This window comes from Zootoca vivipara, chromosome 6 (assembly GCF_965207765.1).
Source record: "Zootoca vivipara chromosome 6, rZooViv2.hap1.1, whole genome shotgun sequence".
Lineage (NCBI taxonomy): Eukaryota > Metazoa > Chordata > Lepidosauria > Squamata > Lacertidae > Zootoca > Zootoca vivipara.
Window position 1 is genome coordinate 72827331 of NC_142589.1, and position 12935 is coordinate 72840265.

At 47.4% G+C, this 12935-nt stretch overlaps 1 protein-coding gene across 6 annotated transcripts; it reads left to right on the forward strand.

The window, feature by feature from the left end:
* The first annotated feature begins 77 nt into the window (after positions 1-77).
* Positions 78-12826, forward strand: ZNF575 (zinc finger protein 575). Of its 6 annotated transcripts, none has more exons than XM_088672589.1 (3): positions 78-270; positions 9200-9313; positions 10479-12826. In XM_088672589.1, exons 1-3 carry the CDS (start codon positions 234-236, stop codon positions 11174-11176), a joined length of 849 nt encoding a protein of 282 aa, XP_088528715.1. In that variant the 5' UTR covers positions 78-233; the 3' UTR covers positions 11177-12826. The 6 variants fall into 6 exon arrangements, with proteins under 6 accessions (XP_088528715.1, XP_060131625.1, XP_088528717.1 ...); XM_060275642.2 differs by lacking the exon at positions 78-270 and adding an exon at positions 4675-4807; XM_088672591.1 differs by lacking the exon at positions 78-270 and adding an exon at positions 4775-4846.
* Positions 12827-12935: the final 109 nt, after the last annotated feature.

Genomic DNA, 12935 nt, shown 5'->3' on the forward strand with positions numbered 1-12935 from the left:
TGGGAGCCCTGATCTCAGTTCCTTCTCCTGCGTACAGTTCTGGTCGGCTCACCTCCAAGAGGACCTTGTTCAGCATTGGTTCCCTATGAGAAAAGGTTGCAACTGCTGAGACTTTTTAGTTTAGTGGAAAGGCGAGAGGCGACTTTTGAAATTATGCCCCTAGAACTTGTGGACGGTGAAGCTGAATTTTGGAAGATTCAGGGCGGATTAAAAAAAAAGTGCAGTACTTCTTCATGCGGTGCGTAGGCAAACTGTGCAACTCACACACAGGTAGGAGGCAGTGGTGCATGGCTTTGTAAAATGATTAGGCAAACTCAGGGAAGAGAGGACTGTACCAACTTGCTACCATACTAGCTAGCCAAGATGTCTGGTGTTCTGCCTCCACTGTCATTACAGTATACCTCTTAATACTGTACCAGTTTCTGGGAATCACGGGTGGAACAGCCCCCTCTGTTGGGGGACCTGTTCAGTCCAGTCTTTTTTTGCGGGGGGGGGGGGCAATTCAGCAAACTGAGCAAGAGGGCACCCAAAAGACTTTTTACCTGCCATATTTTGAAGTAGGTGAAGTAAACTGTAAACTACATCTGGGAAGTGTAGTTTCTTGAGAAAGACTGACCCCCCCACTCCCATTCTCCTCAGAGTGCTGCAATTCCCCGGGGGTCCCCTAGGAAGAGGAATGGATTGTTCAACACTTATAGCTCTGGGAAAGGAGTAGGGGGTCTCCTAACAGCTCTCTGCACCCTTAACAAAAACTACACTTCCCGTGATTCTTTGGGGAGGAGCCATGACTTAAAAGTGGCATGATAACAGGTTTAAATGTACCGTATTCACATGAAGCGTTTGTGGACAGGAGCCCACTTCTTCAGATATACAAGAGGACAGTGAACAAGAATAGTTCACTGCTGCCTCCCTGCAAACTGGGAACATTTCAGAGGTCCATAAATTGGCCTGGTTGAGGGCTATTGCATCTTTAATGAAAAGCTGCAGCTGTGGTAATGCTCACTTCCATGCTACTATTAAAGGTACAGGAGCCCTCTCCTTGTTTTGGCTTTTCCTGCCAACTGAATGCAGGGGCCATAGCTGCCAAGTTATCCCTTTTTTTAAGGGATTTTCCCTTATGCTGAATAGGCTTCCTCGCAAGAAAAGGGAAAACGTGGCAGCTATGGCAGGGGCATGAGCTAGCATTGTGCCAAAAAGTCCTATTTAATGCTACTGTAATCACAAGATTTACTGACAACAAACTCTTAGCCTGGACTTTGGTCCCAAGGGCAAAGCATCTTCCAGATAACCCTTGCTGCAAGTCACTATAAGAGCCAGAGAACCGACTTGTCCAGATAAACACATTCTAGGAATGAGAGTTCTTACATACTCAGATTGACACCACCAGATGGTTGATTGCACAGAGAATACATTCCCGAGAAACCCATTTGGCTGAGTTCACCCCCTTCAACACACATTCATGCACACAGTCCATTCATGCACACATGGGTAAAAATGAAGAACCTTCAGCATTTTGCCTTTCAGTATATTATTATCTTCCTTTGGCTAGGATTTATTCAATCCTCTTCCTGCCTGAGGTTTCTACCTTTCCCACCTTCTGCAGTCACTGATCAGTACTGTCTTAGGGACTGGCCACTGTGAAGTATTTAATAGAATCAGAGCACAAGGCTAAGATTATCTGTGTGATTATCTGCAAAGGTGTATGTTTAAGTCTCTGGCTGGCTGGGGCATCACCAGCACTGCACTTTGCAGCATGCACGACCATCCTGTAAGCAAATTAAAATAAATTTAAAAATAAAGTTTTTAAAATTTGGGGAGTGGGGAGAGAGAGAGCCAGGAGATCTGGGGCCCAGTGCAAAAAATCTTGGACTTGGGCCTCCCCCCCAATGCAATGCATCTGTCCAGCAACATAACTATAGCTAAGAAGATATAATCTTCCACCCACAAAGTAGGGTAGTCTAATCTACATTCACCGAGTGGGTATATCATTCATATCAATGAACTACCATCACTATAACACTTTGAAAATAAAAGCTAGGCAAGGGCACCTGGCTAGCTCAAATTAGAGCTGAACCGGCAGGTGTAAAGTCTACATGCAGGGAGGTTCTCGTAAACAAGAAGCCTGCAACAATTACATGCTATCGTTCTTTGTGCAAAGGACAGCCTCGTTTTTCTGTTTTACAACGCTAAAATGTGTGTACTTAAGCTAAATGGATATTATTGCAGTTTGCTGTGTGACTTGGGGGACGCTGTGTGAGCACTAGAGGGTAGGGCATGTATGTGTGTAAAAGGTGAGGCAGTGGGATTTGTTGGTGCAATACAATATGGAGGGACATGGATATACAAAGCCAGAGCACACACTCAAGGTCTATATATACATTATCGTTAGGGTGGGGAGCTGGAAATCTTTAACTAGTGCAATTGCGCTTCAATTTCAATGTTTAACATTGCTCTTTTCTATAGCCCAAAGGGCAAGAGATGTACGGTATTCTTGTATGAGACGTTGGGAAAAAATATACATTTGATTTTTATTTTGTATTGTGTGGGTGGGTACTTTTGATAGAGAGAGAGAGAGAACGGGGAAAGAGGTTCTACCCACAACACAGCAGATCATGGTAGAAAAAGGGTCTCTTATTGGGCTTCCTTCCTTATTTATTCCATTTATATCCCACTTTTTTTTATCCAAGGAGTTCAAGGGGCATACATGGCTCTCCCCCTCCCTCCTCATTTAATCCTCACAACTACCCTGTGAGGTAGGTTAGGGTGAGAGGCAGTGACTGGCCCAAGGTCACCCAGTGAGCTTTGTGGCTGAGTGAGAATTTGAACCCTCTTCTCCTAGATCCTCTAAGCACTACACCACCACTGACTTGCACACAGCCTTCTTTCTTTGCATGTAGAAATGCCCCTATTCTTTACTTATTAAAAAGGCTGCAAACTGACATTCCCTGTTTTATATAGGGCGGGGATGTCTGTATACGAGGCAGAACAGGTTCTGGCAAATTTCAGCACAAAGTTTAAATGCCTAGGTTTCATCCCTGGTAAAAAACGGCCTTGACTTAATGAAAGACTATTCTGCAACACAGAGATTTCCCAAAGGCGATTGTAAATAATAATGCTCACACATCCATCCATCCTAATACAGCATCAGTAAATAGCTCCCACCCTTTTAAAACGTTGACCAGCTCCTGGAGTGTGACTAACCCTAGCTTGAAACACAGACATTAAAGAGGGGAAGGGCTGTTGCTCAGTGGCTTAGCATCTGCTTTGCACGCAAAAGATCCTGGGGTTCAATCTCTAGGCTGGGTTGGGGGGAAAACCCCTAGTCTGAAATCCTAGATAGCTTGCTTCCAGGCAGTGTGGACAATACTGAGCTAGATGGACCAGTGGAAAGCAGCTTAGATGTTTGCATGCCAAGAAAATGCTGCATTTGCTACACGTCCAGATTCCAGAAGGCTTTTCTATTGGAGGAAAGCCTGGACAGCATAGAACTCAGAACAGCAGCTCATTGGCAAAAAAAAAAGGGAAAAAGCGATTAAGTTTGTCCTTCTCCAGCCACCGTTAAACGTCGTTCATTCGCGCTCCTCTGTGGGCGAAACCATTCGGCGGAGGGGTGCGGGTGAAATCATCCCTGGATGTGGTTCTGCCCGGGCGTGCTCATTTTGCCAACAAGGCTTGCTCAGTTGATTCTGCTGCAGGTAGTTCTTCTCTGTTCCGTATAGATCGCTTCTGCTTTCTGTATAATCGCGCTTCCTTCGGCTGCTTGTGATTTAGTCTTTTGGGGAAAAATATATTTTCGTATTTTCCTGTCTGTTTGTGCGCGCGCGTACTTATAGGCAGCGAGTTTTGCATTTCAATGTGCGGTACTTTCCAAAACTAAACCAAATTGAAGTCTCTCGCTCAGCTTCATTGGCCTAGTGTGCATTCCAAGAAGCAGTTTAATAATTTATCTGCGTGCCCAGAGCATAAAAATCTATACGTAAAAGAAAAGCCGGAGAATAATACAGTTCTTTAGAAGTTTTTTTTTAAAGCCAATGCAAGAAACGCTCTTAAAATTGCACCCACCCCCTTGATGCAATATGATCTTCCAAAGTGGGTCTCCCTGAAAATATGGCTTCCTATTACCTGAAATCCTGTCTGTTTTTAAGGGTCCTGGGACACGGCCTAAAGTTGCATCTTGTTCCAACAGTCTTGGCTCAAGTTACGCAGGTTCTGGTCTGGCCAGTGTCCAGATCATGAGGAATGTTTGGGAAACGCACCCCCCCCCTGACTTGCTTGGAATAAAGGCGGGGTAGAGGCGTAATAACATTTCCTTCCTCCCAACACCGCCTTGCCTTAAAGTCTCTATCCGTCTGCAGGGCTGCAGCCTTAATAGTAAACAATAATAATGCAGAGAAAAGGTGGGCTCCTCTCTTCCCTGAAAAGCAGCACCATCCTCCCTGTCTTTCTCGAGTTAGGGAGCAGGCATTAAAGGAGTAAAATTATGCCACCCTAGGGCAGATTTAAGCACCAGTTTTCTCTCTTTAGGAACGGAGGCTGCGAAACAAAACACCCACGCAGCCTTGTCATATCCAGGTTAGTCCTCGAGGCAAGTACCTTGCTGCATTCAATGAGCTTCCTGCTTTCTTGGAAGGAAGGAAGCCACGTTGAAATCAATGGGATGGGACTTAAGTTTGGCGCCACCAAGACAGGACTTAGGGCAGATGTCCTCCTCTCAGCAGAAGGTGCAGCAGGGCCCTTAAGCTCAACCTGGCTGGCAGTGCCACATCGTGGAGGAACTGAAGCCACGCACATTTCCATCCTGAAGGAGGTGCGTGTAAGAGGTTAAGCCCAGTCTCCCTACTGCTAGGTAAACCTGGTTAGGATCCGATATGGCCTTGAACCGAGAGGTGGTGGTGCATCGTTATATAGCGCTGGCATCCTAAGGACATTTATTGGGCAGTAAGTAATAAGTCTGCATAGAAGCACCCGGCCACATGTATATAATTGCTTAATAAGTGGCCTTGAACTCAGCGGGGCTTACTTTCAAGTAGCCCTACTGCATAGGCTGGTAGTAGCATCCTCGGACGTTCAGAGGGGTTTTGTTTTGTATATTTATTTAGTGAGTGTTAACTAACCATGCATGCGTAAGATTTTGCAAGAGTTTGCTTTCAAGTAAACATTGCTAACGAGTTTTTATTTAATAATAATAATAATATATTTTTAAAAATACTTATCCAGCTTCACCCCCCCCCTTCGCCCAGCTCAGAGCAGACCCATTGGAACGAATGATTTTGGTTCTAAATAGAATTTAGTTGCATGCACGGTGGGGGTGGGGGTCTAGGTCTGCAAATTGAAGAGCGCCCAGGGACGGCCGTTTCCGTTATCGCCACACACACACACACACACACACACACACACACACACACACACACACACACACACACACACACACACACACACACACACCTACTTTGCAAAATAAATAAATAAATACCGGGGAAGGCGCGGATTGGCCGAGGAAGCTGCGAGTAAGGAAAGACCCCTCCTCGCCAGCCAGCCGGATTGCTGCTGCGCCCGCCCGTCGCTGGGGACCGGCCTGGGAAGGGATGCGGTGGGGCGCACGACCTGGCCCCCCGCGGGGACAGCATGACCCGGCGCGATCGGCTCATGAAGGGGAGACCCCAGAGGCAGCCTGAGGCCGGGGGAGGCTCCAGGGCCGGTGAGTGGCGTCTGGGGGGCGGGGGCGGGCGCGCAGCAGGAGGAAGGCCCAGCTGCTCAGCTGCATATATAGATGCGGTGAAAAGGCGAGGGATGCCCAGCGGGGGGGGGGATCCAAAAATGGGGAGTCTCCGCTGCATTCGGATTTGAAGGTGGTTTTGCATTTGCTCCAGGCCTTGGCGAGGCCGGGTGAAGAAGGGGGCAGTTTTATTTTCCTCTCCGCCCCTCCCCCCAAAGAAAGACTAACCCGCTTTGAAAGCACACACCCCAATATGGTGTGAACCCGGGTGCATTGCACCAAATCCAGATTTCCCTCGGTGGTAATACGAATCCCATTGCACGTAGGATTCCAAGCACCTGGTCTCCTGTCCACTGTCTGACTGGTTTGGGGAAAGGAGGGCCAGCTGTAAGGGAAGGGGGCTGCCCCATAGCAGCAAGAGCTGTTGTCTGTGTTTACTGGGAAGTAAGTGCCACTCGGCTTCATGGGGCTTACTCCCAGGTAACTGTACCGAGGATGGCTGCCTTGGTTGCATTTTTCTAAAAATAAAAAAAATGCTTTGAAGAAAACATTGTGGTTCGTGGCTGGTGCAAACTCTACATGGTGCACACCTGCTTCTTGAGGAACTAGGTCAGGGGGCTCACGTTCAAATAGTTTGGGCCCAGCACCAAACAACTCCGTTCTACCACAACCCTATGTGTGTTTACTCAAAAGTAAAACCCACAGTGTCCAGTGGTGCTTGCATGCGGATAAGTGTGTCTCGGATTTCAGACTGCGAAACTGAACTTTCCTGGAAAGCCAACAGCTTGCTCTTTAAACATAATGTATATATAATAGCTTATATATAATAGTTTATATAAGCCATTTTGCTTGTAATTGTTGCATATACAAACATTTGCCTTGCTAGGTCCTGAGGCATCGCTCCCCCCTCTAAAAATAAAAAGGTCTGTTATTGAAAGAGGTACCTACTCAAGTCAGAGCCATCCTGAAGTGACTTACTCAACTGAGTAAGCATGTGCAGTGATGTGATTTCTGCAAATTACTGTTGTTATTATTATTAGTAATTGAATTTCTATCCCACCCTTCATTCAAGGATCATGTGGTGGTTTACAATATAAAAACACAAATATACGCAACAGAACTGCAAACAAAACAACAACCCCTTTTTGCAAGGAGCTCTGGGAACTTGTAGCGCTGTGAGGCATTGCCAACAACTCTCAGCACCCAGGAGTAACTACAGTTCCCAGAATTCCTTGGGGGAAAGCCATGACTGTGTGAAGGGGCATCTCGGTGCTTTAAATGTGTGGACGTGGTCCCAATTCGTTGCTGGCCTCCCAACTCTCCAGCGCCAGCCAGCATGGCCAATGGTCTGTTTCCAGCAGATATTGTTTCCGCAGCTTCCTGCCATCAGGAACCTACTGGAAGGGAGGATATTGGGGTCCGACCATAGCTGCCAAGTTTTCCCTTTTCTCGCGAGGAAGCCTATTCAGCATAAGGGAAAATCCCTTAAAAAAAGGGATAACTTGGCAGCTATGGGTCCGGCCCTCTTTTGCATAGGCCACCATCTGATCCGAAAGCTTTCCCCTGTAATACTTGGTTTGCAAAGGCTGTTAGTTTCCTTTCTCCTCTCTGCCTTATCCACCAACTCCTCCTCTCTGGCCTGTATTCCAAGCGAGTTTCCATAGCAACTCCACACTTAGGCCAAGAGCAGAATCCAGCAGTAATTGGATCCCGGGGCCTTTTGGGAGCCATGAGGGAACCGTGTGATTGAAGTACCATTAGTTAACACAGTTCTGATCCATACGCTACCCGACTGACCTGTGGCAAAACCGAGGCCAAGCCTGTAAATGAGGGCGCAGGAATAACCAGCCCATTTGCCCACACATCCTCGTAAAGTTTATGTGAGGCTTGGAAACGGGTGTGGGGTGTGGGGGTGTGGAGGAGGCCTATTTGCACAGATCTGGCCTCCCTAGTCAACTCGAGCCGCTTCTCGCTCGCCATAGGTGACCAGGCCAAGGGGCTGTTTACAAGCCTGTACAAGATGTGAGGGGACTGGATTTCTGCATTTTATTTTATTTTTCAAATTAAACATTGTTGTGTTGTGATGGGAGCGGGGTGGCGATACATTTTCCCGTTGCTAAGGTATATATTTTCCTGTTAAATCTCTATCTACGATGCATTGCTTCATTAAAATTAGTTAGCAACATAATGAGTGGGATGCCAGTGCTATATCGAGTCCAGTTGGCAGCTTCCAAGGGACGGTGAAATGAGCATATTAACATATTTTCATTTGGAAAGAGAAGTGTGTATGTGTAAGTATTTCGACAAGAAATAATCTGGAAGAAACTCTAAATTGGTTTGATTGTAACATTCTCCAATGCTGAGCGTGCTTTGTTGTGTTCCCCCCACCCCCAACAATCAAATATGTCAGTTCAAATTTTATTTATCATTGTTATTTATTAAATTTGTATACCTCCCTATACCAATAGATCTCAGGGCAGTTACCATTCTCTCCCCCACACCCCACTAAATACCTTCTTTAAAAAGCTACGGTATTAGAGGGGGGGGGATGTTTTGAGATACTTATACAACATGCAAAATGAAGATAGAGTGCATATTTTTAGAAATGTTGTTGACTAAATGTAAGTCAAGCATGCTCAATTGAATCCCAATCGCTTTGGGGCATCAGGACATAAAATGTCCCAGAAAGCCCACATCACTGGCCAGAGAGCAAGCGAGCAGTTTTTATTCGAATTGCAGTGCCAGGGGGTCGCGGGCAGTGTTTAATTTTTTCTCCCTGCGTTCTTTCCCCCAGTCAAAATCCCCACCACCACTGCTACTGGTATTAAAAGATGCAGTTTCCTTTATTCTACCCTCCATCCCTTTCAAACAGGGCAAATAAACTTCTGGAGGAAAAATCTCAATGTGGTGGTGGGAGCCTTCAGCTCACCTTGGAGCATCTCTGCTCCTCCAAACAAAATTGGAGCCACTTAAATTGGTTTTTGAATTTATTTATTTATTTATTTAGGGAATCTAACGACTCCTGTTTTGCACACACATGCCTTGTGCCTAGGGCCGAGTGTCCAACGGCAGCACCAGGAATCTGTTACTGGGTGCCAAATCGAGGTTCTTAGCGGGGACGTAAATATATAAATACTTTCTTTGTGTTTTGTTTGTTTTGTTTTAAAAAGCCCCGCCAAGTTCCTAGTCCTTAGGCCTAGATAAGTAGGCTTGAAAGTTCATGAGCATCCTCCCAGGCGAGAGAGTGAGTGGCTCTGTAGGGTTTCTAGCAGCCAAGGACAAGGTTTCAGTCTCCCTCTGCCCTTCACAATGAGCAGAAACGGAACGATGTAAAATGAACATCTGACTGGATGTAAGGCAGTTTCCTGTGTTTCTGTCTAGCACTGCTCAGAACATTGATTCCCGAGTTTGTCTTTGTATATTCTATGTTCACGATGGATGACCGTGCCATGGTGATAAAACCATTTCCCTCTGTTTGTGCAGGTTACATTCTCACCCGACCAAGCCTTGTCCTGATGCTGGAAAGGGGGGAACAGCCTTGCATGAGCAACAGCAAGATCAGCGTGGGCACCAACCCTCTGAGCAGCAGTGTTGCGGGTAAGGCGTCGTTTGGGAAGCCAGCCTGGATCATCCTGCCAGGACTTAGGTCATACCTAAAGCTCTGTGATACTGCTTTAAACAGCTATGGCTTTCCCCCCAAAAGGAAATGAATGAAGCTGAGACACTTGGATTTAAAATAAATATTGTTGAACAGAAAGTAGAAAAGATGGGTGTTAACCATGGAGTGATGCCTTAAATAAAATTTTAAATGTAACTGGAAGATGAGAAATGGGATTTTTTTTAATTTTTTTTATTTTAATTTCATTTTCTCTCTTTTTCCTGCTTCTTTCTTTTTCTTCTTTGGTATCATCTGCTTGTAAATTTTATTAGGGTCCAGGGATTGTACACTCTTGAGGGTTGTAGATGGTTGATGGAAGGGCCCTGGGTGGGAGGCAAGGAAATATTGGGTGACAGGGTGACAGGCTGGGAGGATAAAGATCCCAGGTGAGAGCTGGGAGGGCCTACGACCGTCTGCAGTAAGGGAAGACTTTGCATGCTATTACAGTGGTACCTTCCATTCGACTTCCGAAACGGTTCAAAAACCAAGGCGCGGCTTCCGATTGGCTGCAGGAGCTTCCTGCACTCAATTGGACTGCATCGGATGTTCGGCTTCTGAGAAACATTTGCAAACCAGAACACTTACTTCCGGGTTTGTGGTGTTCGGGAACCAAAACGTGCGAGTAACAAGGCGTTTGAGAACCAAGGTACGACTGTATTACTTTTTGTAGCTGTTTTTGTTTTTTATTTACCTTAGCATTTTTTATTTACCCTGGTAGCTTAGTGTATCTCTTATTGTGTCATGAAAAAAACTTTAATAAAGGTTTTAACGACAACTAGAGCTCCCCCCCAAAAAAGAATCCTGGGAGTTATAGCTTGTTCAGGGTGCTGAGAGTTCTTAGGAGGTCCCGTTCCCTTCCAAGAGCTACAATTCCTAGAGGGAATTAGCGATCAGTTCTCTTCTACAGAGAACTACAGGGATTGTGCTGACTTCGGGAGGTGAGTGGCAGCCGGGTTTATCTGTCTCCCCAGTCCATGCATTTAGTGAGTAGACTGATGAGAAGCTAGAGAGGTGGGGCAGAGAAGTGGCTGGGAGATGCGGGAATGGCCCGCTGGTTAATGAGGATGCCCAGCTTCTGACACCCTCCTTTTCACCCCCTTCCAGACTCGCAGGCCCTGAAAGAGAACGCAAAGTCACCTTCGTCCGCGGCTCTGTCTTCGCCGCCCGCCACGGAGTCGCCCAAGCCTGCCCGGCCCCGCCGCCCCCGCCCCCCGGCCGTGCTGCCCTCCGAGCGCCCCTACCAGTGCAAAGACTGCGGCAAGCGCTTCGTGTACCGCTCCAAGCTGGCCACGCACCAGTGGACCCATTGCGCCGAGCGCCCGTACAAATGCCCCGACTGCCCCAAGAGTTTCAGCTACCCGTCCAAGCTGGCGGCCCACCGCCGCACGCACACCGGCGAGCGGCCCTACCCCTGCACGCTCTGCCCCAAGCGCTTCGGACACCGCTCCAAGCTGGCCGCCCACCAGTGGATCCACACGCCCGAGCGCCCGTACAAATGCGCCGACTGCCCCAAGAGCTTCTGCTACCCTTCCAAGCTGGCCGCCCACCGCCGCACACACACGGGGCAGCGGCCCTACCCCTGCAACCGCTGCGGGAAGAGCTTCTGCTACCCGTCCAAGCTGGCGGCCCACCAGCAGATCCACGCAGCCGCTGCGGCGGGGCGGCCCTACCCGTGCATGCGCTGCAGCAAGAGCTTCCGGCAGCTGCGCAACCTCACGCTCCACCAGCGGGTGCACGAGGACGGGGAAGTGGGGGATGACTTGTCCCAAAGCAAAGGCCACAGCAACGTAGAGAGGCCATAGGAGATCTGAAGCGACTGGACAACACGGGGGTGCAGGGAGGAAATTGGCTAACTTGGGTGCAGTGGGATCTTTGTAAATAACAGCAAGGGAGAGGGGGTTTGGGGTTTACACAGAGATGCGCTTTGAGGACCCAGTTGCTCAGCTCTTGTGTTGAGGGTCTTGCCGCTGTTCCCCTCCCCCTACAGTGCCAAGTCGATGTGTGTGTACTCTCCTCCTCCCCATAGCCCAAGCTGTGTATACCATGCTGAAAAAAAGCCAAAGTGTGTGTGGTCAGAGAACCCCGGTTCTGCGCTCAGAAACGGCATATTCTGCAACCTGACTAACTTGTGTATTGCTGAGATGTGTGCCTAGGAGGGGCAGAGTGCCACGGCCTGCAACCTCAGCACTCCACTGATTCTACAAAACAAGCTCAGCCACCTTTGAATCCCAATTTCACAAGAAGCTTGCATAAATTCATAGAAAATGTATGGATATGCACAAATCTTCCGGAGAGCAGAATTCTGCCATTGCTTTGTACAACCTCTGACCATTGCCCAGGCTGTCTCTTGTCTGTGATCAGTTGGCGCATGCTTACATTGGAATGCAGAGACCAGCATCTTCACAGTCCAAGGCTCTACTAAGTTAGGCCTGTCAAACTTAGCATTTTCCTGGGTTGTACATCATCTGCCTCCTGTGGCTTATCAAACCCTGTTTGTGCATCCGGCCTGTGGCTAAAGAAAAGGGGGACAGTTTTAACAACGCCGCACACACACCGGTGTCACATACAGTGTGTGCAATAGAAGTTGCTAGTCCTTATGAAGGCACAGATAAGTCTGAAAATGTGGTTGTGGCACCTGCAACATTGCCAGGGGTAGCTTAAGTCAAAATTCCAAGAATACATGAATTTTTTTGGGTGTGCTTGCACGCTACATTCTGTACAGTGGTGGGCCCTCCCAAAAAGTAGCAGTAGAATAATTTTGCAAATGTTATGTATTGTGTTCATCTGCCATTTTTTAAATTTTTGCTTTAGTTGGCATGGAATCTTACCTCTGAGCCAGCTGCTGTAAAAACTGGTGGCTCTGGGCTTCTGTTCCTGATCACATCAAAATATGTCTCCAGGCATTTACAACATGTACTGAAAACTGCTGAAGCACATAGATTTCTTGTGCTGCATTTGGATGGTTGAATTTCCCACCCCACCCCATCACTTGGTTTACACAACTTTTACTGCTCGGTTACTTTCGCTTCTTCCGTGTGACCGTTTCACCACATGCCTAGAAACCTGCCTTCCTTTGTTCCCCCCCCCCCAAAAAAAACATCCCCCACTTTTGGGGGTTACTGTCTTGCCTCTTGGTTCAAATGTTGAATTTCTCAGACACAGTGTTCCAATCTCCCATTTTTAGACACATGCCCACCTTTCCACCCCACTTTCTTGGATGAATTCTACACACACACTCTTTGTCCTTGTACCGTTTGCCAAAGCATCTTTTGCTTTCTCACCCCCACCCCCCAGGCATTTGTTCAGATTGTTGCAAGGGAAGCAGGGAGGGGGGGCTGATTGATCCATGGTATGTTTGTAGTTAATACTAAACAAATGGGACTCCCCTGGGAGCCTGGAGTTTTTTTGTCTTATTTTTCTTGGAAAAAAATAATAAAACCTATAAAAGTTGAGTTAACCGGGTTGAGCTTGGAGCATATGACAAATACAGATTTGGGGTGGGGGGCAAACTTGGCAGAAGACAGGTGTAGCATCATTGGCCAAAGGCAGCTTACTTTTTGC

Bases quoted from the DNA above. Each gene is read 5' to 3' on its own strand.
- ZNF575 (XM_060275640.2), top strand. From the start codon at position 5,626: ATGACCCGGCGCGATCGGCTCATGAAGGGGAGACCCCAGAGGCAGCCT. The intron at 5,699-9,199 runs GTGAGTGGCGTC...CTGTTTGTGCAG, and splicing joins CGGGGGAGGCTCCAGGGCCG to GTTACATTCTCACCCGACCA. The intron at 9,314-10,478 runs GTAAGGCGTCGT...ACCCCCTTCCAG, and splicing joins TCTGAGCAGCAGTGTTGCGG to ACTCGCAGGCCCTGAAAGAG.